The sequence below is a fragment of the Melospiza georgiana genome, chromosome 4 (assembly GCF_028018845.1).
Source record: "Melospiza georgiana isolate bMelGeo1 chromosome 4, bMelGeo1.pri, whole genome shotgun sequence".
NCBI lineage: Eukaryota > Metazoa > Chordata > Aves > Passeriformes > Passerellidae > Melospiza > Melospiza georgiana.
The window spans coordinates 9,561,006-9,586,200 of record NC_080433.1 but is presented as its reverse complement, the minus strand read 5'-3'; the positions used below and the strand labels follow the sequence as shown (position 1 = coordinate 9,586,200).

Genomic DNA, 25,195 nt, shown 5'->3' with positions numbered 1-25,195 from the left:
TCAGAAAAATGAGAGACATCTCATTAAATCCTATGGAGGATGCCAGAATAGTAGTAAATTTCTCTAATGCTTATTTTTCCAGTAAGAAGGGGCAGTATAAGGATATGCAACCAAAACTGAGTTTAATACCACAGATATTTTCAGACAAAAGGCAAACTGTGCTCCCTGGAAACAGAACAATCTTCCTACAGATTTACATAAATGTCACCTTAATCTCACTCACACTAGATAAAGGCAATAATGTATTCAAAAATATTAATAACTAAAGACACATAGATATGCCAGACTGTTGTTATTAAAGTAATATTGGAAAAGCATTGTGTTGTGCTTGAAATTGGTATGTTTACGAATATTTGATACAAAATGTATATATATTTTACTACATAAAGCATTTAGGGAGAATGATAAATAGAAGCTGTGCTGGAATATATTGCCAGATATAAGTGCAGCAATGTTTATAGCTGCTTTTTATTAATTCATATTTTTTACAATAATGTTTTTGTACTTTTCTCAAAAGAAGATAATTAAATATGTTGTTAAACAGCTCCTATGTAGCATGAAATTAGAATTATACTGCATTAAAAAAACCCCACAACTTTATTTGAAGAGTTAAGAAATATCACCGAAAAACCACCTGTTGTTCTCCTTCTCAAAGTCTTTCAAAGTGGTCCATTGTGTGCCATTTGAGAGATACATGGGTACTTTCAGAAATACCTTATTAGGAGAATTTAACAGTTAATATTAGAACTTTCAAAGGGTTTAAAGGGGGTTATATAAGGACTTGGTCACTGAAACCCCACAACCTTCATTGAAAATGTCAGCCAACGTGAACCTTTCAGTGATAAAGTCACTCATAGAACTTTCAGTCACTCATTTATGGTTATATTGTATTTAGTTATAACTTATTTGAACCACACACTAATCTGAGCATTCAAACAGAGACTTCTTTAAAAGTGCAGGTCACCAACAGGAGGAGAAGGTTAGTGTTGAATTGAAACTAAAATGGCAGAGTTAAAGAACAGTTTATGTTGTTTTCAGGATACATTTGCCTAAAAAGAAACAAGCTCTTCTAGTTGCTTTGTGAAAAATATATTTATTAGTTTTCATTAAGTAAAAAACTTCCATGAGGAATTCCACTTCTCAGGTACTTCCATTAAAAAAATATGCTTTCCATAAATAATTGCAAAATCAATTCACATTAGTATTTACTTTATATGAAGCTTTAGATCAGTAGGGATGACCCCTCTAACAGAGTTATCAGTGGATTATAAATGTAATATAAATGGATTGAGTGGAATTGCTAGTTGAAATTCTGTGATATTCCAGACATGGCATCTTAAACACTGCATTCGCAATTATGCCTCTGTTTATGTAAGACTTTAATTTAGAACATAATTGGGAATTATGCTAAAAATATTAAAGCATAATGGGATGGATCACAGAAAATTCTTCAGTTGTTACATCAATTATCAAGTCACACTGATGCTTCATGAAAACTGAATGTCTGCATTGTTCCTACATATAACCAAACTATTAAAATGCTAGTTTCTTTTTTGAATTTCAAACTAATTGCTCATTATTAAATATCTCTAAGTATCTTAATTAGGCATGCTTACATATGTTTCTAAAGAAAATATATTGTGGAAATCACTATCTTTTAAAGAAAGGAATACTGCTCAATCCATGCTTCTCTCTGGTCTCTTTTCTAAAGGCTTTTTGTTTTTAATAAAACCGGTGTGCTTTGAGTTTTGTTGTCAGTGTGTAATTTTTTCCATTTCCAATGCTTTCTAAAACAGTGAAATCCATTAGAGTCAGAGAAAACATTATTCTATACATAACAGGGTATCCTTTTTAAACGGAATTACTTTCTTTTTTCCCTGAGGATGGAAAAAATATACTGTGGTTAAACACGATAAAACTTCCTAATTTTTTTCCTTTCTTTTTAAATTCAGGCATGCAGTAGCAGCTAAAATGATATATTTCATATGTTTGCCTGAAGTCCAATGAAAAAAAAAGTGCATCAGATCAAAACTGAGCATAAATGATGAAAGAGTATCAGAGCTGCCTTTATAAATTAGGAGCCTATTGACAGTAAAATTGTATTAAGTTTGTAAATGCCTTTGCATTCAAGAGAGCTGGACTGAATTATGCCAAATAAGAAACGTCCCAGAAATTGGAAGGATAGAAGAGAACATTATAAAGATCTACCCTGACCCTGTGTGCAGAGTACAGGCAGCAGTATTTCAAAAGTCAGACATATGAAAAGACCCTTTCTTGAACCAGAGATATTCTCATAGGAAATGCCATATTATAGGCGTTGCTAAGTAAATATTGGTATTTATACATATATGTCTGTTGAGAAACCTTTATATTTTTTTAAAAAATAAATATATATATAATACACGTGTTATAATATTATTTAACCAAATATACATAACGAGAGACCAAAGACAGAATGATGTCCTCATATCAGCCAACAGAAACTAACTATAGTCTCTTTGGGCTCTTTATGTGAAGAGCAACAGGAATGTATTGAGTTCTGCCATGGGGGGGATGAAGAACCAGTTGAGTTCATGGGTAAGAATTAAGGGGCAGGATAACATGGGTGACACTGCTGTGGGTGTTTGCTAAAGGCCTCCTGAACCAACCACCCTGGTATCTGCTCAAAAGACACCTCAAAGGCAGCGCAAAATCAGTGCACTGAACTTCCTGGCACACATGGGCCAGGAAGTTCAATGCACTGATTTTCAGCAAATGTAGAAAATTAATCATACAAAGTTGGTTTCATGAGAATTGTTCCCCGTTGGATTAATGAGAAGGGCCAAAGATTGAGTGGAAATTACAAGCACAACACTGAACCAGGTAGCCAGGTGTGCTGATTGCTTTGGTACAAGATAGTTTGGATACCTCAAGCAGATCCCAGCCATTAGGAGAGGTTGTTGCTGAAGATATACCACATCCCAGAGAGAGCAAAGGCTCCACTGGCTCCTGCAAAACCTCATTTGAATTTATTTAGCTAATCCAGAGCAGCAGCCCTGCATGCTTACCACTTCCACTTAATTCCCATCCACCACTACACATCTGGGGTGACCCAGCTCATCTCCACAAGCCTAAGAAAGCTGTAGATAAACTGGATGTGAAGAGCAGTGAAATCAGTGTATATCACTGAAGTTTTGGGTGATAAATCGATTTACACCGAGTTACAATGTAAACTGCAGTGGATTTAGAATTTGAATGCAATCTGGTTTGCACTGAGTGGCAAAGAAAGTGAATCTATTAAAACTGGATACCGGGAAACTCCAGTATTTGGCATAAGCAGAGGAAGTGTAAGTAGAAACTTATGCACGTGCAGCATATAAAACAATGAAAACTTTAATTCCTGGATTATTCAGTATCTCAAAATGAAAAGCTACTCTTTCATAGAGGAGAAAATTTTGCTGCTGTTGAAATATTTGCTTCATGAATATGTGTGTAGTCACTCCGGAAAAAAAAAGATGTTTGAAGTATGATGATTGAAATGCCAGGTGTAGACTAGACTCATTTTACATAATAGCATTCATTAAGGAATAAAACTATCATCATTGTCATGATCAGGCCTAATTCCTCCTCTTCTACTGTGAACTTTACATTGATTTATCACACAGAAGTTGTGAAACTCTGTTTGTACCAATACTTAATACAATTTGCCTCAGACTCTTCCGATTTCTCTTCAGAAACAGTACAGAAATGGCCAGGTGTGGACAAAATTTGCTCAGGCATTATTATTTCTCACTTGCCCAAACATCTGTTTACAATCAATCACTTCAAGGTGTACAAGTTGAGACAAGACATACTCTTATTGAAACAACTGCTTCTGCAAACCAGGTTTTGCAGCCATCAACACAAACTCCAAATATTGATGTTTTCTGCTCTGATGACCCTACTTTTGGATGGCTGTGCTGGAGACTTCAGGAATTCAAATTACTGTTGTAATAATTCATCTATAACAAACTGAATAGGCTGAGTAGGAGGAAAGTAAACCGTGAATAGCCTTTTTTAACTGTAAACATTATGTTCTCTCTGAATATGTTCAGCTACTGACCACTGCAGGTGAATAACAAGAATTCCTGCTGGTGAAAGGCATATGTTATTGAAATATAGGGTGAAAAAAATATTGTTCCACAAGATGTGGACAGATGTGGTTTTTTTGGATCTGTAAGAATGATAAACTGTCTAACTGATTCATAGTGAAGTAGAAAACTCTATCCTTTCCTTAATTAATTGACCAGGAAACTGCCTGTACTCCATGGATCTACTCTCTAGCAAGCTGAAGCACCAGGGATCACTGATTCTCAATCACATGTTGTGAGTGCAAGATTTTAGCATCCTGCAGGCTATTCAAACTCAAGCCTTGAAGACAGAATTGTTGCTTAAGTCACAGACTGGCCTCCAGCATCTTTTTAAAGTTTGAAGTCTTGGCCAGTACAAAAGTTACTGAGCCAAGAAATGCTAACCTCCATATTGTAACATTTATCTGTTTTTCAGACAGTACCACAGGATAAGGGAATCTGTCTTTAGAACTTCAAGAGGTATTCAAATGACAAGGAAACCTTTTTTGAACACTGAGACATGGTATTGAAATATTGTATTTACCTATATAAGCATTACCTGTAGCAGAGTTTTACATCTCTTAATATGGTCCTAAAATCAATAAGCAATTTATAAAGCTACTTAGAAGAACAGGAAAACAGCTATCATACTTTGTAAGAAGAAACAAATTCAAAATACAATATACAACAGAAAACATAAGATAATTACATAATTAATTAAATCCAAAACGTTGCCAGAGCCAAATAATAAATAACAAGGAACTCAGGACCTGTGCAATATATATATAGACTTTATCTATGAAGATCATTCCCATAATGTGAATAGTGAGAATGGTTTCTACAACAATATATCTATATTTATCCTTAATATATCTTTGAAAAAGAAGAATTATTAACTTACAACAAAATGGGTATATTCATTTGAGCAAGGATATAGCTTTTTCAAGACAGTATCCAAAAAGTTCATGCAATCTACTCTGTTGCTGTTCATTGTTATTTTCCACAGGCCGAGCAATGTATTCACAAGGAGAAAAAAGGCAGAGATACATAAAAGATACAGAGATACACACACAATCTTTTTCATCTACCTTCCATCTATCTGGGATCAGATTTAAAAATTTCTGCAGCAATTGATATTGTTTTAAACACTACTACTACTAATAATAATTAGTGATAGGTCCCAAGGAAATGGCATGGAGATGAGCCAGGGGAGTTTTATGTTGGATATCCAAAAAAAAAAAAAGTTTTTTCCCCAGAGGATGGCTGGATATTGGAAGAGCATCCCCAGAGAAATGGTCACATCCCCAAGCCTGTCAGAGTTCAAGAAGAGTTTGGACAATGGTCTCAGGCACAGGGTGTGATTCGGGATGTGTCCTGTGCAGGGCCAGGAGCTGGATTTAATGATCCTTCCAAATCAGGATGGAATATGATGATATTCAAGTAAAGAGAAGCCCATATCTCCTTTACAAATGTAAGGCAGCTTAAAAAAGGGAAAAAAAGAAAATTTTAAAACTTCTATTAATCATAACAAGTGAGAACTTGGCATTTAAAGTTGTTATGGGTGTAAACCATAATATAAATTAATGCAACATAATTCCTCAGTTCAAATCTGTTCTCAGTGTGCTCATGTAAATCAGCCTGAGATCATCAACTATAGATGTCGAAAGGCTGAATTGAATTCCATTCCAACAGTTCCAAACAGTCAATTTGTCCTAAAATTGCCTACCTGAACTGTATTGGCAAGTACAGAACTAGCAATGTTACAAAACTCAGAGTTCTGCCCTTCTTTAAGATGGAATGAATGTACAAAAAAAATCATATCTGAGGGATTTTTTTGTAATTCTCTATCTTCCTTAAGAATATAGTTACATTTCCATTTCTGATCCTAGTTATAAATACAGGGATAAAAACAAGGCACGAGGGAAATAGCACAGATATTTAGATAAACTATCTAAATATTTAATATCCTAGAACACTGCTGTTCGTTGTTTTGGTTTTCATTTCAGCAACATTATCATTTTGGAGTATGGCTTATGTGAATCTTTGCTAACAACTGGTTTTAAAATAAGTCAGTCACTTCCCACATTTTATTCATGGAGTCTGGTTGCGATTTTCCCAAAATGTAGGTAAGGAAAACAGAGGCTACAACGTCTAATGCCAAAACATTTGGAAAAAGCAACGAGTTTTCAGACACAAGATCTTTTCTGCAGGTAGCTCAGATGTTACATCTCCCCCTCAGATGTAGGATTGCGATCTCACAGCATGACAATTAGCATTTCACTTAGATTAAGAGTGTCCTAATGAGGAAAATACCCCAATTGTTCCACTGATTGAAGATCTGGAAGAATAGGAGGACCACCCATTTCTTCAGTGGATATATGTCTGTAACTGCAACAGAGGACAGCATTTAAAAATGCAGCATACACAGATCAAGAGTAGGAAGATTACTAATTTAGATAGAACTTTAAATTTCTGCTCTCTTTCTACTGTGTTGACATGACCTGTAAATAATAAGAACACTGCAGATTATCACAACAACCTGTGAATAACGTGTCCATCAGCATTCTGGTTGTAGCATGTGGGTGCTGGCAGTCAGGGCAGGCCTGATGAGGCAATATTATAAACTCATGCCAGAGGAAGTGTGTCACAGCTTTACCCAGTTTCAGCACATTAATCTGCACCATCCTGAAGCCAACTCCTGTGGTTTTTTAAAGGTGATTTCCCTGGTTTGCAGGTTTTTTTAGGGGGGTGGAGAAGAAACATGATGGAATAATTTTCTCCTTTTCCTTTCATCCTGCCCCACTGAAATTTTTCAGAGGGTGCTCACAGAATATTCCTTTTCCCCTATAAGTCCAGCAATAGTCCTAGGAGCCAATCACTATAGGAACAGTTCAAATGGACTGAAGAATCATAAACAACCAAAAACTGGGCGTGGATGCATATAAATCTGGAAAAATTACTTAATCATACTATTTTATGAATTAAAATGGAATATTCTACACAAATATGATTAATAACCACCAGAGCCTAAAAGGAACTTAAGTTCCCAAACAACAGAAATTCACCAGCATACTTCTAACACCTCCAAGATAGTTAATTGTGAACAGAAAGAAAGAGGTAACATTTGAAAGGATCACACTTCATGCCTCTTCTGCTTCTTCACTAATGTTAATGTGGGCTTTTCCTAGGTTCTCATTCACACAAGAAACCTTGGGCTAATTTCAGGAGACTTGTGTCTTTTCAAACATCACAAAACACAGAATCATAGAACCATTTAGGTTGGAAAAGGCCCCTGAGATCCTTGAGTCCAACCTCGAACCCAGCACTGCCAACTCACCCCTAAATGCAAACACTCCATCTACACATTTCCCCAGGCAGCCTAATTCAATGCTTGACAACCCTTTCCGTGTAGAACCTTTTCCTAATAGCCAACATAAACCTCCCCTGGCACAACTAAATCCTATACCTGGAGCTGAAAACTTAACTGTTGCTTTCTGTATTTTCAGTAGTTTTTTCAACTTAAAAAAAACCCCAAACCAACAGGCAATACAAAACCTCCACTTTTTGTAAAAATCTTTAAGCATTTCTTCATCCAGAGCTCCCAAAATTGAGAAAGAGGCATACACCACAAAAGAATGGGTGGAAATGCTTCCAGGGTATACAAACAAGAACCTATATCTAATGCAACTGTTGAAAAAAAGTACATGTATTCTAAAATATGAAAAGTGCATTTATTTCTCAAATTAATGTAGAGTACACAGAGAGAGGCACAAAGATATGGTACTACTTCTACTGGAAAGAATGTTACAGGCATGGTCTTGGCCAAGATTAGTGATGATATAGAAAAGAGTAATATTACATTAAAACATATCTTGGACATCTCTTTTGTTAATTATCTGGCATAATAAAGAAAACATCTAAAGAAATTTTATTTTGCATGTTAAATGATTCCTTCTTGGAATGGCTTGTTTTGGAACATATAAAAGGAAGTTTTAATCAAAAATAGAAAAAAAATATATACTTGAGATATTCAGTAACAGTGATCAAACCAGAATTAAATTTAGATCTCTTAGAGCAGCAATAATATAAAATAACAAACTAAAAAAAATTAACCTAAGATATGACATTTCAGAAGACTGTTAAAACCAAAACAAAAATTAAACTTATACCAAAAATAACTGGACCCATATAATATGAAGTTAACTTAAATCCTTGTATTACTAGTTGGAAGCTGCATAAACACATGATACTAATCACAACTATTTCTGGACCTTGAAGAATCAGGAAAACGAATTTTAAAAACTCCACTAGCAAAGCAAAAAATTCTTGGACTCTTTTTTTTGCGTTAAGCAGAAACCTTTCCAAAATAAACAAATAGCCCATTGAGGCCAACAGGAGAATCAGCCATGAACATGAACTGAGGGGGATTTGATACTTGACCAAGTTATGATGAGGTAAAAGTTAGCATGAATGCCTCTGAATCAAGAAATTTTAGCTTCAAATTACCAACAATGCTGTGAAGTTAGTTTAATTTATATTTTCAGTAGGCTGTATATGTGCACTTAGATGCCACATGATTTGTTAAACCACTGGAAACTCTTCTCTGCATAAGTGAATTGCAAAGTTCACATCAAATCTGAAGAATCTGTAGAAAAACCCCAAACCAGGGAAGCTGTCTACAGAATGATCCATGTCACCAATGCTACTTTAGAATAAATGAACATTTGCTTTGTTCTTCATCACATCAGTTTAATGAAATATCCTTTTCAAGACTTGTTTCAAGTAATGATGATAAACCTCTGTCCTAGAGAAAAAGCATCATTGAAAGTCACAGATAATGTGTTAAGTTTTTAGTGCTTATTCACATTCATCCAAAAAAAAAGGAATTTTGCCATCTTGGGATCTCTTATAATGGCAGATGAGATTTTCTAGAAAAGCTTGTAATATTTCCAGAAATAAGTGCAAAGCTCTTTCAATTTACTGTCCATTTTTTTCAATATTTGAAACATTGAAAAGATATTGTTTCAAAGAATTTTATGCAATTCTGAGCACTATAATTTTCAAAAATTACTTATTCTTAAGAACGTCTCATTTCAAAACCTTGGACTTGAAAGAAAAATGCTGTATCTCAATTTATTAAAATGGCAGTCATCACAAAATCAGTTCATATGAAATTTCTGAATTAAATGCTTACCTGTGAACAAAACTAAGCATTATTGTGGAGTCTAAAATTGAAAGACAACAGCCATTTACTTTTTCAAAGCATTGCTACTGTTTCTGACAACTGAAATAGGCCAAGGCTCCTTTTAGCATTCCTAAACTATCTGCAAAATTGAAGTTAATTAACACTATCTAGATAAACATTACAAAAGAACAAATGGCAGCAGCTTAAGGAAAAATTTGGTTTCATCAGCACACTAGAATTTTTGGAATGCATTTACAGCACAATCAATACAAGGAAAAAGGTTAATTTATCTAACTTAGTATCTCAAAGCACTTTAAATAAAATGTTTCACTTACAAACTTTAGAGTTTACAGATTAAAAAAAACCTGCTTGTTAGAAAAGCATACAACAATTTATTACTAGTTTACCAGTCTGAGCTGAGAATGACACCATCTAAGATAATACAAAGTAAATACAGAATGCCTTTTTGTTATTACTCCTAAAGCAGAATGTGCTCAGATAACCATAGATTATTTTTTAACTTGCTTGTCTAATGCACTTTCCAATTGCCAGCCTGATCCTTCTTTTCTTGAAATTTTCATGTTAGCAAGTCTTTTGGGAAAAGATTGCCCGTGCTGATATAGTGGGTTTGATTTAGGTTAAATGAAGCCCCATCTCACTACCTCAGTTACATGGTCTTCTCTAAACATCCAGTGCAAATGTTTATCTAGTGAGGACTCTCATCTTTCAGTCATATAGAATTTATGTGGTCTTTTATTCCAAATGTTCTTTTCCTATAGCTTTATATTGATGTGGGACACCTCTATCATTCCTTGGCTCCTGGCTTTAATATTCGTGCTCCAGAAATCTCCACATGTATGTACATCCCCAAGACTCCCCTGGGAATAGAAGTATGTCAAAATCCTAGAGGAAAGTGCCAGGATAATAATTCTAACCCATTTGAAAGCAAGGAGTAGAAAACAAAGTAGCTTCCAAATACTCATTTATTCCACTGTCTTCAATTTACTGCCAAAAAACTTCAAAACAAATCCCCATGTTTCTGTTAATTTTAATTCTCTTAATCCTTATTTTAATTCTCCTAATCCTTAAGAATACAGATTTAGTGCCTTTAATTCATTAAACAAGAAAATACCTTCAGGGTAAATCATTATTAGATATCATGTAGATTTCACAGGAACAGCTACCTGCAACACAGGAGACTGAAATTTCTATAGGAACTATTGGAAAAGATAATTATGTTGCCACAAAAATGTCAGTAGTTATCTGACTTCTCTATAGAATTTATCAGTTTGGAAGGGCCAAAAGAGAGGAATCATTTATCATAGTAAAAATTATTTCATTGCCTTTTGATCTAATTTCCTTAGAAAATCAGGCGTTCTGGAACACTCTGCAAATTGGCGACACAATCCTTGTTCTCTATGACACAAGAGATCCCACTGACCAATTTTAAATTTTGTGGGAAAAGAGTGAGAACAAAATCATTAGATAACTAATACAATTAGCAGGCCAATTAACTGTCAATTAGCACTTGCAAACTAACTGGTCAACAAGCCCATGCAGAAACAATCATACCTCGGCTGTTTTTGGCCCACCTAGAGAGCCAAGTAAGTGTTTAATGAACAAAAAAGGTTGAAGAAATACTGCAGAAGGTTCCATGGGAGGGATATGGTTGCTATAAGGGAGACCTCAGTGCCTGGGTTGCCCTTATATCTGCAGTAGGAAAACACTAGGGATGAGGAAAAGTGAGTATGACTTTGGAAGAATTAAGTGATTGAATAAAATTGAAGATGTTTAAAAAGCTAATAATAAAGAAAATAACGTCTCAGAGTACTTCAGTAGAGGAAAGAACAGAAAAAAACCCAAGGCACATGTGATATAAGGATATGGGAGTACAGAATACATCCTTCATTTTCCAAGTTTATCTTCTTTAATGATAGCCTGCTACTGAGGCATGCTCATATTCCTTATTGCCAGTGTCACACTGCTCAAAGGTATTTCAGTCTCTTGAGATAAAACAAAAGGTAGTTAGAAGGAAGTTTTAGTCTCCATGTAGGTTGTATAATTCTACTGGGAAGCAAATTATGAGGTTTAGCAAGACTTAAATATATCACAGGAGCTTGCTGAAAGTTTTCCATATAAAATTAAATGAATGCAGATTGCTAAAATATTACTGGGGATCATATATTATTGGTGATTGAATAAACCCAACAAAAAAAACTCTCGGCGAAATAAAAGGCCTTGACTTTCCAAAAAATAAATATCTTAATTATAAAAATATTTGGTTTAAAGACAAGTTTCACAGGTACTATAACTTCTTTAAGCATCATATCAGATGTCTGGACTTCACTATCCAAGATAGACACCAACCATCAGTTGTGAGGTCTTTATTTAGGTTCATCCTCTATATTTTCGGCAGGTGTGAGGTCTTTTAAGGATTAAAAATCAGTATATGTTTAGGTTAGGAAGTGACGGGTTAAAAGCAAGTCTTGTCCAATCAACAGCATTAAGATCAACACAACTTTAAAATGCAATTATGGAACCTGCTCTCTGGATCTACCTCCACACTCTAGTGCTCTCAAATGCATTTTGTAAAGTCCGTGAACAATTCTGTAGTGAGTAAGCAGCATCAGCATTGTTACAACTCCTGTGAAACCAACTGCAGGATGCCAACAGAAACCTGTTCTCTCCCTGTGCTACTGTGATGTGTTTGCAGCCATAATTATGGTTCTCTGGTCGATGCTGTAACAGCTAACCTCTGCCATCAAAATTAAAATGCCTGGCAACAGCAGGCCTTGAAGACTGAAGGACCAAACACTTACAAAGCAGAACCAGTGAGACAAAATTCACACAGAAATCAACACCTGTAGAAACTTATCAGCATGTTGTGAGCAGCTGAAGGCAGAGGCCAAACCACTCCGACAAGGCTGAAGGCAGGCTGCAGTCCTGCATATAATGTATGACTAATTCAGAAATCTCTGGAGCACCTTTTCCTCATAGGTTAGAAACCTACCAGTTAATTTATAGTATACACCATTTAAAATCTAAAACATGCTAAGACATGACAAGTTTAACTCTCAGCTTTTCCCCATGGGTGCTGCAACGCTCCCAGGCACTGGTATCAGATATCAGGAAATGTCAATATCTCTGTTACCTTTCAACAATCCCAAGGTAAGGCATTTCTATGCTGCTATCAAATTCACAGCACACTTCAGGAACTGTTTCACAAGAATGAACAAACACTAGTTATTATTATTTTCAAATCACCATGCTGCAATTTTTTTGCTTTGTTTTACTCTTAAATTAGAAGTACAAGGAGTTTTCAACAGCCCAGGCATCTAATTTTACAGCTCAAGGATTTTAGTGCTATTACACATTAAAGCAGTAAATGTGAAATCACAAAAAAGAAAAAGAAAATCCATTAGCCTGATATTATGAAGTAACTTGTTTCATTTTCTAAGAAAGTAAGGGGTTGTTCCATGTCAAGAAAATTACAGAGACCACATATAGCACTTATAAAATTTATTCCACAATTCTAAATGACATGTACCCACACATATTACAGTGTTCTAAAAAGCCTGAAAGAATCATCTTCTGCAAATACAATTTTCCTTATGACAAAGGAGGGCAGTAAGTTGTAATTCTCAAGATTTTCCGTAAGTGTTTAACTGGAGAATAAAATAGAAAGTGAAATTTTACACATAAATCAGAATTTTCAAAGTTTAAAGTTGCTTTGTAATGCCTGGGGTATGGGCAAAATAGAGCAACTTTTGTCATTGATCTTAATGGATCACACTACAGGGATGGCCTCAAAGAATCCATGCCATAGATTTTGATCTTGCAAACAAACCCCAACTTAACTTTCAATCAAAGAAGCAATTTTTACAATTAAAAGTACACACATAAGATCAAATACTTATAGAACCATAGCTTTAGGATGCAGTCTTTAAAGCCACTTTTTGTGCAGTGGAAATAACCTAGCTTGTATCTAACCTCCAGCAGATTTTTACTGCTTCTTTGCTGAGGAGTAGCTGAGCTATGGCAGACAGCTGTGAGTGGCTCACCTATTTCACACAAAAGTACATCAATTTAGTTTAAACTGTTCTGAAAGCTGCTTAACCTAAGTATGCCATGCTCAATCTAAATCAGCACATTGTGCATGGAAGCAGGTGCAGAGCACATCAGTCATGACTGTGGTGCAGAGACAATTGTGTCCAGCAGCTCTGGGAGCAACTTACAGTGCTCAAATGACTACATCTCCATCCTCTTCTTCCAGACCATTATTAGGTCAAAGACACACTACTTAAGAATAATATCTTTACTTATAGTTTATCAAGGCAACAGTACTGCAGCTTGCAAACTCTGCACTAAGTCATTCTCAGGCAAAGGGTTTTATCCTTGCATGTGTAACATGCTAGACCTACCATCAGACATTCTTCCCAAATTCATCTTACTTTTATTGAAATGTAAGGACTGGCTTAAGCTGACCACTGTTCTCCCTCTAAACTCAGCAGAGGCAGAAATACACCTCCAGGTGAAACACAATCACCAAATGGATCACCTCTTTCAGAGAGTAAGGTCAGGAGCAAGCAATATGCTGACAACTTTGTAGTCACAAAAGTTTATGGGAGATTTGCTATTGTAATTAGTGAAATAAGCTCTCTGTTCAACTTTTGTATCAATTATTCTGGTTTTGCAATAAAGGTTTCATATATAGCAGCAGAATTTAAGGACAGTGTACTGCATTCAGAGCCATTGTTGGAGAAACACTTCTTTACTGACTTGTAAATGCGAAGCATTCTATTTACAAAAACTGAATTCTTCTAGAAATGAAATAACCACTGCAGAGCTTGAGTGTTAAACCACAGAAGCTGCAGTCACTCAACAAGGAATACTATGGAATCAGTAAAGTGCTTGGGACTGTTTACAGCCTGGTTATGAGCTATAATAAGTGCTGAACCTGCTGAATACTTTAGCACCTTCTCAGCAGTATGTTTAGAAATGACTGCTCTCCCAGATGCTTGTGTAACCTGAAAATATGCAGGAGGACATGGCCATGCCTAAGATAAGCAGAGAAGAGAGAATAATGACTTAACTGCACGTAAACACGGGCACGTAAAGACAAGACATTTTCACAGCAACAACATTAATAAGAACAAGATCTCCAAGAGAGCTTATGTCTTTCTGGGCTCCCAGACAGCACATACTTTCAAGCTTTGCATCATACCATTCTCAATCAACTAGGATGAAACATTTAATATATAAAGGAATGGGTTTATTTTCCTTTACTCTTGGCTTTTACCACACACCCACAGGAGAGCACTTAGCTTAATCATAAATAAAGAGTTGCAGGAGCTCATGGAATTGAGCAACACTTGCTAACCTTTAGCTTTCTGGATGAAAAATGACCTTCAGCGATGACCCCAGTGAATAGTGCTATCTGGAATAGTTCCCTCACATTAAGAAACCTATTATTTTGCTATTATTAAGTTTTAGTAACACTGCTGGGAGAAATCATCTGTTAAAAGAGAAACAAGGTACTAACCCTTAGGTATGTGGGGTCTGTTGTTTTCTGCAATCAGTTTAAGGCACTTTTCATTCATTTTGTACCATTTCCTTTCACCAGTGTCAGGAAGATCAGAATAAGAAAAGACCAAAATCCTTGTGATGTTTATTGCACATCAACAAATAAAAGATATATTTACAGCTGCATTCACCACTTTACTAGGCCTATTAAACAAATGTGTTGTAAGAAAGAGCTTATAAAGCAAACTTAGCAACAGTAAAAACCCCATTGTTGGACTCCCCACAGAAGCTTCAATTGCTTCACAGTATGAAGTCAGGAATCCTTTAGATGAAAATAAACACAGAAGTAGAGAACAGAGACATTAAGGATGTGAAGAGGAGTTAAATCTTCTTTCACTGAATGCCTATCTTCCAAGCACTGGCCCCTTGGTTTAGAGAATTATTTTTGGGGGAAAAAAAAAAAGACCCATCATTATGTTAAAGGAGTCTAGCATGGGTTGAGAATTTATGTTTGCATATAAATTTATTTTGGGGGGTTTAAAAAAAAATAGGGAAGATAAACCGCAAATGCTGAACAAGCAAATCTCCTAAAACCTGAAATTCTTCATTACTGATGTAGTAAAAATGCTAGCAACATGATTTCACAAGGACCATAAACAACCTTTTTTCATATCTATTCCTGCCAAATCACAGTCTGAAGAGTACTGTATATTGCCTGTCATCAAATTCTTATAAATAACGAACATCTTTTGCTCAGGCCAAAGGGATAGGAGAAGCTGTCAGTGATATTTTTGCCTTTCTCCCATTTTTGGCTACTAGACATTTTTTGGTTGAGTTTATGTTGGTGGGTTTTTTTTTTATTTTTCATTAATGAACTTTTTTGGCCTTTATTTTTTTTCTATTTTTTCACGTTAAATATTCATTAAGATCCTTTGAACTATATTGCAATAGATCCCACAAAGCAAGACAAGTCTCATGCTTCTCATATAATCTTCCTTGACAAGAAAGTTTCCTTCACAATTAGGAACTTCTGAAATGAAAATTCAACCAAGAATGGTAATATAATTTTTGAATGTTACACCTATATGTCAAACTAGGCTTTGCCATTTGACCATTAGAAGGTTTCTTTTGCATTGACTTTGTAACGTGCAGAAATTTACAAAACCAGTTTTTAATCCATTCCTTGATACTGGAGGTCTAAGTACCAAGAGGCAATCAGCAGCATGCAGGTGAGTTACAGAGGGTGCTGTGGCACTGTGCTTCCCCATGGAAAAGCAAAGACAACATGATGGATTATTGCTGCTTCCTGGTACACAGAATTGGTTCTGTTCTTCTGGAGTTTATGAGGGAAAAGGTTGGCACTTCCACAGGGCAAATGAAGTTTCAGTCTGAAACACAACACTGCATTCAGCAACAAATCTCAGATCATTACATGTAACTGGAGGACTCTTGTTGACTTTTAATAAGAGCAGAGCAGATTCTGATTGACAGAAGAGGCAATAAAACACATCAGGTACTCTAGCGAGACAGGGCAGAAAGACATGACATAAACAACTGCCAATTCTCTGCTTTCACCTGAGACTAATAAAAAGTAATTTAAAGATGAGATTCAACTTTCATTTCATCAAACATTATTTTGCAGCCACATGAGCGAATCCAGTTTTGCAGCTATTGGCTGCACACACAGGCTCGGTGTCACGCCAGGGCCAAGATGTTTGGCAGGCATCCCTTTGACAACTCTGTGGTTGCAGACCTCCTGTACATACTTGCACAGAAACTGTAAAAGGAACCTTTGACATGCCATTTCATTCTGGAGGTCCTCTCAATTTCAGGTAAAATAAGAAGGGGTAGACCAGAAGAGGAACAAAGATTCATCACTAAGATTATACATTCACCAAGAGCAGTGCAGCTAAAAAGTGCATTTGGATGCTTGATTGTAATGTGCTGCAATTTACAAACCCTTTGACAAAGGTCTAGCATCAAAATGCCACAAAGAACCCCTGAGACAAATCAGAGAAACCACTCCTTCTGTTTATAACATTGTGTCTTAAAAAATGAAAAAACCCAGCAAACTAAACTTATCTTAAAATACTTTTGCTTGGGTGCTTTTTATAAGTATGAAAATCATCACAGAACAAGAAAAAAACTGAATACATAATGGTACAGTCCTGCTTTACATTGTTTTGAAAGGGGAAAAAATAGTCTTTAGACTATTAAATAGTATTTAGACTATAAAATAGTTTGCCAAAGGGATGCAGCATGAGTGAAAGCATATCAATTTATAGCTTAAACTAAGAAAATGCTTAGAGGAAATGCACATTGAAGTCAGCTTTCAATTGAAGTCGTTAACAAGGAGAAATCTCTCTTCTAAAACATGAATTTGTAGCCTTGAGGGTGATCAGAAGAACCAAGATCAAGGGAAAAATGGAATTTGTCAACGTGAGATAAACACATTGGTTTTGAAATTGGCCTCTGAGAGAATCATGATGGTTTCCTTTGTTTTAATATATACAGTAGGCTCAGTAAAGTCAGTTCCTCAAACTGAATCTTGGTGATGACATTTCAAAATTTTCACCAATTTAAAGATTGAGTTTATTTTTAAAACTTCTCAAATATTATTTCTTCAAAATTATTTAAGTCCTTTCTTAAGAGGAGTTTGAAATTATGGCTAAAGTACTGCATATGTTTATAATGCAATATTTTCATTCTTTTTCAACATGCTCTTTCATGCTTAATCCTGAATCCTTAACTGATTTAAATAAATGCCAAACATTAACTAACCAACACAAAACATTTTAAATAGTATACTCAAGAGGGCTTTTTTCCCTGTAAAACAAAGATTGTTATCTTTATTTCTACAGGCTATGAATTTCTTCAAGAAATGATGATTTTTGTAATTACACTGTCTGCATGCTATAACTTCATCACATTTGCCTGGCTACGAGAAGTAAACCAGGGCAAGAGTTTTAATAATATATAAAATTCCATTGCACACTTTTAGTATATTTATTGATCAAAAGTTCCTCAAAAGGCCTGACACAGATGCTCACCCTTGCACACCATCTGCAAATCACGTAAATAGCATTAATCCTCTTTTCATTTAAGCAAAATATAACGCCTGCTTTCAGTGAAATAATGATGAGTATGATATCTGATGAAGAGTTTAAAATAGCAGATGGTGTTATCACTTTGAAAGCAGGGAGCTAGCTGCAGAGAAGCAGCAGCGTGCAGGATATTCTGATCTTGCACCTTCAGATAGTGCTTTAAAGCAGGAGCAGGAGAGTGATTGATGTTAGGCTGCAAACCGTCTGCTCCTTGCATCCCTGGCGTGGCACTCATCGCCCCAGAGCTCTGCTACAGCAATACTTACAGCAGCCTTTGTCAACAAAGTGCAGTTATGAAAGGAACTAGCATAAATTCTCTGCCAAAAAATCCCCATCTCAGTGAGCAAGGCACTCTAAGGTTACTTGTAAGCACTCCAGAACTTCCTAGCAGTCACCCCTTGTGATATGGGTAGATAATAAACCTGAATTTTGTCCTAAATGTTGGTAGACAATCAGTTGCCTATCCAGTGGGAGGTGCAAAAGCTCTCCTCTCTGCCTCATAAGTGGCCTAGAGATGCTTGTGCATCTTTGCCTAAGATATTTCTAAACTGACATTGAGTTCTATGTGGCCCTGAGAATTATAGAACATTACTCATCACGTGTTTTTTCCAAACACTTTTAATTCTGGTTATCAGCCCTTATACCCAAGCACATTTATGTGTGAAGCCATAATAAAAAACATTAGGTTCTAAACCCTTGGAATTTTACTGCTTTTTAATTCAATGTAAGAAATACAAAAACTTCAATCTGTTATATACACATACACATATTTTACAGATACATACATACATATATATAAATATATATATATAATTTATATGCATATATGTGTGTGGATGTGTGTACACATACACAATATCCTCTACTTTTTTTTGTACACCGACCTCTCTGGACTACATATAAACAAAGACCACAAGTCGGTTCCTTATCTTGGTACAAAGTCAAGGTGAGTTATATCAAGCATGAATTAACATCTTTATTGGATTTGAATGTGCTTTGGTAGGAAATCTGCTCTTTCCTAATTCAAAACCAGTGAAAGCTGTTAGAAATAGAAAACATTTTCATGTATGAAATTGAACCAGTCATGATTCATCTTTGGGTTATGTGGTTGGTCATTAATTAGCCAGGATTTAAGCAGCCAGGTGATTACTAATTGAAAATACTAAACTTTGATTAAACATATTTGCCTACTTTAGAATTCGGAAGTGACTGTCTAAATGTGCCCTACATTTTTGTTACTCAATGTAATTGTTAGTCCCTGAGTAAATTTTACTGCCCTCTAGCTATAGAACAGAGGAAGTTATCATGGATAAACATGGTGAAACTCTTAATTACAATAAATTCTAAATTGAAAATATCAGGGAAGTTAAAGTAGGCATGCTGAAACTTGTTCCTGCAAATGGCAATGAAACATTTTTTCTGCTGTAACAGACCTCAGCAGCCCTCCAGGACGACTAGTCAGCCTCAAAAAAACCAAAATTCTTCTACATTAAATGTTTTATATTACACATTTTATATATTAAAATATTACTATGAGCATGGAGAGTATCAGTTTTTGTCTGCAACATTTCATCTCTCCCTTCCTTAGCAGCATGTTACTATTTGAAATATTTGTGCTTGGAGAATACATTTTTTTAACCCAGATGATTTCCTTCTAAGTTCAGTGTGCTCCTTCTGCCTGCTGCAGCTTGACTCTACTGCAGAAAGTTGCAATCAATTCCAACAACAGGTAAAAAGACACATTTCAAAGGGTAAGGCAGGCACAGCTGGTTCTTAGCCAAACTTTTCCAGACAAGAGCAGCGTCCAGTGCATAGCTGCACAACCTGAGTGTCAGGTAATGCCAAAACCCCTCAAGCCACTAAAGAGAATGCAGTGGGTAAAACAGAAAACAGATCCCTCAAGATGTGCAAATTGCTGCATTTAACTGCACCAGACCCCATCACTGCAACAGAACTGTACGGACCACTCTAAAGGCTCAACATCTCATTTTCATACTGTATTACCTTTGTTCATTACCATAATTATGAACTAGGAAAAAAATCCCATCCCAAACCAATTAGAAATACAAATAAAACCATGCATAATGCTTGAATTAGACAATCATGTCCTTCATGTGCCTTTCATGACCACATGCTTCCAGTGTAGCTCTGTTAGGCTTATAAAAATATATCCCTCCTGTCCTCTGGAAACCCAATCCATTTCAATCTGTAATGTAAACAGTTTCTTTTTAACACCCAGTGTGTGCTGATTTCACCTTAATTATATACTTCCCATTGCTAGAACTCAAACTGTGGGATACTGGGAAAGAATTTCACCAGCAGCCTATAAAGAACAGGGGCTGAAGCTTGGCTTCCATTAACACCTCATTAGCCAGAGTCTGTACTGTATGTAAAATGAGCTAATGATTTTTAAATGAAGTTGTCAACCTATAACTTAATAATGCAGAAATCTATTTCTCTGTAAGATTGACATGCTATAACACATGTTTATCTCTACAAATCAACGTGAAGATATTGGAATACACAGATCTTGGTTGGTCATCTTCAAACACTGATCTTTAGTGTCTTTAATACCACAAGTGGTACTGATTGCAGTATAAATTTCCTAATGAACACAAGATCATGGTTTGAGGAAAACACCTTTAAGTTCTGGATATAAACCTATCTCAACTTACTAGAAATGAAGTTAGAACCATAAAATGACTGCTAGGTGATTATAGGATCAAGTCACGTCTGATAAAGAAATGGCAACATGCACATTTGAGCTTACTGTGAATTGAGACCATCACCTGCCTTAGCAAAAATCACCATTACAGTTTGCATTGGCTTGACAGGTTTAGCAGTAGTTCATGAATGCAGGACTTCCATTAACTCCCACTGAAGCAGAGTAAATGGCCACGGAGTCAAACAGGGGTTGCACAATACATCCCTTAATTGGCAGGGGGATTGTGGTATTCCAATCCATCAGGCGACCCCTCTGCAAGGGTTAGGACCTGATCTTGCTGCTGTGGGTTTGGAGACACGTGTGCACTGCAGGTGAAGGTCTGGCTTGCTGGGAGAGCAAAAGGTTCCCCTTCACTGTCAGGCCACTAACTCACTTTCACTGAGCACCACTTTAAAAGGGATTTAAAGAGATAATTTGTGAATTGTTAAAAATCAAAGGACACACTAATTCGTGCAAGTGTGCTCTTGACTGAATGGAAACAAGACTTTAAAATGGACTGGTTTTAATTATTCTTCCACAACAACAACAAATCTGATGTCCATAACCACATCATACTCATCACAGAAGCTTTTAACTTTCCAGTCAGCACTGACCTTTCTTGCAAGGGCCTGAATCCCAATTAGCCACCAACATCTGCAGTTCCAAAGGGAGGCAGTGAGCAGGCCTGCTGACTTCCATGTTGCAGGGTCTTTGCAGTGAATTTTTTATCTGAGCTGCACCTACTCCACACTGAAAATTTGCACATATGGGCTTCATCCTCTGTGCCACATCAGCAACTCACAGGCTGAGGCACCTTCATACAGAGGGTGCACACCCACATCATTGTAACTTCCCCAAGCTCTCTGGTACCCACAGCAGCCTTTCTCTGGAGCAAATGCAATTCAGATGAGGGTCCCTCCTGCTGCTCCTGTTTGATTAGTGAGGACAGCAGTGACATTTGCTCTCTGTCTTCTTGCTGGGTCGCTACATTCTTCTGGCAGGGCGGGCTGCAGTGGCTGTTCCCAGGGTGGCAGGCAGGTATGCCATTTCCAGCCCTTGCCTGGGGATAGATATGTGGTCAGGCACTCCCTGGCTGCAACGCTGCTTGTAAAATCAGTCTCATTTCCTAAGGGTGAAAAATGTGACGGGGTATTGTACAAGGTGAAACATAACATGGTGATGTGTGTGACTGTGGTGGGGAATTTATGAGGACAGATCTTTCTGTGTTGTTGGATCTGAGGGAACTACCATCAGGCAGGTAAGGTTTGGCCCTCTGTGAGAAATTGATGTTTTAAGATCTCTTTGAGGATACCAGAGTTATGATGTGTTATGGCCAAATTACTGGCCCACTGCTGAAAAGAGAAGTCGTATGCAGTGAAATGTACACTAGTTCCAACCATTGGGCAGCAATTACTACTACAAGTGAGCAGAGAAGCAGTTAATAGTCACAGCATCACAGTGGGGAGCTTGCCAAAATTTTCAGCTAAGCCAAAGTCCTGAACCAACATAACACTTGGTCTATTTGTCTCATTTACTGTGCTTTTCTCATCCCCATAACCCCAACAGAAGCAAACAAATGTCAGTAACAATTGGAGCCCTAGCAATTACATCTAGAAATAAATCAATATTCAAATGCACATTTTCAACAGTAAGAGATGTGAAAGGATTATACAGTCAGCATTTGGCACTCATTCCTACTGTACTCTGAAGCCATAGGTTAAAAGAAAAGTGGTTTATATGTTAAAAGGGGTCATATAATTTATTTCATTCAGAGCAATTAATTGTTTACTTACAAGACAGCTTTCCATGAAAAATACTTCTTTCTCTAAACCATTTCATAGCCCTATAAAAGCAAGCCCCATTTCTTATAGCTTCCTAGCAAGACTTTCAGACCAATTATCCTATTCAGATTCTCCCTTCCTTATAATTGGTAATTTAGCTTGCTATATAAAACACAATTAAACCTTGTTAGGAGTAAAGCTGTGTACACATGGATCTCTAGATGCTGCTAATTCTTAAAACTTAGCCATTCTTAAAATAGGTATTCTAATGTACTTCACACTGATGCAGCTTAGTTATCACTTGTATAACCATTGAGATGTTCTTGAGTAAATTGGAATTTGCTCATTCCCAACTATGTCAGCAAAAAAGCATTTTGTTTTCATCTGTACCTAAGAGGTGATATCCAAACATTACTGATTGGCCAATCATCACTTTATCTTGCACATTTACATTTCTTTCTCCTATTGCAATGACCATCTCATACCTGTCTAAGTATATAATCTACAAATGTATGCCCTGCTGCAAAGAACTGAAATGCCATGGCTATGCACAGGTATTTTATATATATATACAGGATTTAACCCAAATCATAGAGAAGAGTTTAAATGACATTCAATCCAGAACAGAGACACTGAAGGAGCCAAGGAAGAATGGTTTAGCCTTCAGGTAACTGAGACTTAAATAATTTTAAGCAAAAATAAAAGTTCTAAGTATTCCATATAAAATGTCAGAAAAAATAACATTTTTCCTGTGGCTAACTCAGTTAAACAGCAAGTAGACTTACATTGGCAGGTACTCATTTTAATTATAGTGTGATGACACTTGCTAGTTTAGAAAATGAATCATATGGTTGCACAGGAATTCAGTCCTTTTGCCTTAGCTATATTTGTAGACAGATAGAATTCTAAAAGTGAAACAGACATTTAATTGTTCAAGGGTTACATGATGCACATTTATTCAGCAATAATTTCAGGTTATCTTCTCCATTTCTTTCCCTCCTAATAAGAGACCTGACAGCCTTCTTACAGCATGGAGAGTAAGAGAGAATGACATGCAAATCTAACACACTTTCAGGTAGAAGAATATTTCAGCAGTCTAAAATCATCACTGTAAGTACCTTAAGTATTCTAGAATTAGTAAACTTAATCTAGGATGCAGCTTAGCACAAGGAAACAATTCACAACATTTCTGAACAGGAACACTTTATCTATCAAAGGACCAAAATTTAATCCCGATGCAATGCATTCAGTGAAGGCAGTGAACTTGCAGAGTACGAAGTCTTTAAAAACCTGACACACTGACCTACCTTTATGTGACAGACGTAACCTCGGCTGCCTCGTATCTGCAGCGCGACATCCAGCCGGGAGCCCCAGCAACAAGCCACACAGTGCCAGCATCAGAAGGTCCTGAGCAGATGCCATCCTGCCCGGGATAAATTTCTTGTTCTCTTCACTCAGTGCTGCTGTTTGTTTGTTGTTCTGCTGGGGTGTTTTTTAAGGCTCCAACTTCCACTTTGCCAGTGCAGTTAGATCTCTCTCTGTCTCTCTCTCTCTTTGGTCAGTTTGTGGGGTGCCTCTCTGGGAAATTCAGCGTTCATCAGAGCAGCGCACAGCCTCAGCTAGCCATTTGTCAAGCTGTGCAAATGTCATGTAAAAATATTCCCCTCCCTAGGACAATTGTTTATAAAGTGCAAGGACATTCCAAGGCGTTACTCTGCAGTGTTGTGTCTTGAGCTGTCTTTAGTAACTCTGCCAGTGGATTCAGGAAGAAGCTGTATTTTCAGTCCCTCCTGCAAGGCAATTCATTCAGAGAAGGAGGGAGGGAGAGGAGGAAAAAAAAAAAAAAAAAACCACCACGGAAAAAAGGAGAAAGCACCCTCCTCCTTGGTGCTCCTCAGAACTCAGCCCCTCGCTCTGACTTGCCAAACAGCTAGCTTTAATTCACCTTTCACCTCTGCTAATTAAAAGCAAGAAGTGCCATTGCCTCCTGGAGGTGCAGGATCCACCCAGCGGGAAGCCGGGCTGTCAGGCTGCTGCATTCACCGGGAAAGTTCAGCGAGGGTTTGGGCAGTGCACGGTCCTGGCTGCTCCTAGGAAGCGTTTAATCCACGTGCCGTGCTCCGATTCCTCAGTCGCTGCGTGGCTTCGCGTTGTAAAACGCCAGAAGAAGGGGCAGAATTCCCCCTGTCCCTCCCTCTCAAAAAGTCATTTCAGCTTTTGTTCCCAGCTCAGTTTTAGAGGAGGATCAACCCTTGCGTTAACCATTTAAGTACATTGTCACTTAGTGTCGGTAAACAGCGTGCTCCTAAGTGGATCAGGGTAACAAGAGTCTAGATGTATACACTTTCTCACTTTAAAGAAAAAGGATCTGCTTTTTACATTTTTTCCCCCTTATGTGCTTTTACACAGTAGCTTCTTCCCTTTACATTTTAAATGTCTCTGAGTCTGGAACCTGAGGTCATCTATATATGTCAGTAAATTTATTTATCTGAAATCTGAATACATACCTGTAGGATTGGGCAGTATTTTAAAAAAATATAAAAGCCTGATCCAAGCACTGTGATGATTAACAGCATCAGATTTAAAAGTGCAAGAAGCTACCTCTTGCACTGCTCACAAGTACCAGAAAACTTCATCTCTTTTTTGCATGTGTGACTTAAAATATACCCATGGCAAGAACTAGGTTTTTATACATCAAAACTACAGATGTCTGGAATACATTGATTAAGGAATAAAGTTCTCTGTAATTAAGATCTCATGCATATAATCATTTAGGATTATGCAAGGTGCATTTTAGACATTAACAATTG

At 36.7% G+C, this 25,195-nt stretch overlaps 1 protein-coding gene across 1 annotated transcript in view; it reads right to left on the bottom strand.

Annotated features, from left to right (window-relative positions):
* The window catches only part of SEMA3E (semaphorin 3E), a 126,760-nt gene extending 102,199 nt beyond the window's left edge, over window positions 1-24,561 (bottom strand). Inside the window, exon 1 of the mRNA XM_058022912.1 lies at window positions 23,693-24,561. Within this exon, the coding sequence (XP_057878895.1) occupies window positions 23,693-23,807 (115 nt within the window). The 5' untranslated portion in view covers window positions 23,808-24,561. The remainder of the gene's footprint in view (window positions 1-23,692) is intronic.
* Window positions 24,562-25,195: the final 634 nt, after the last annotated feature.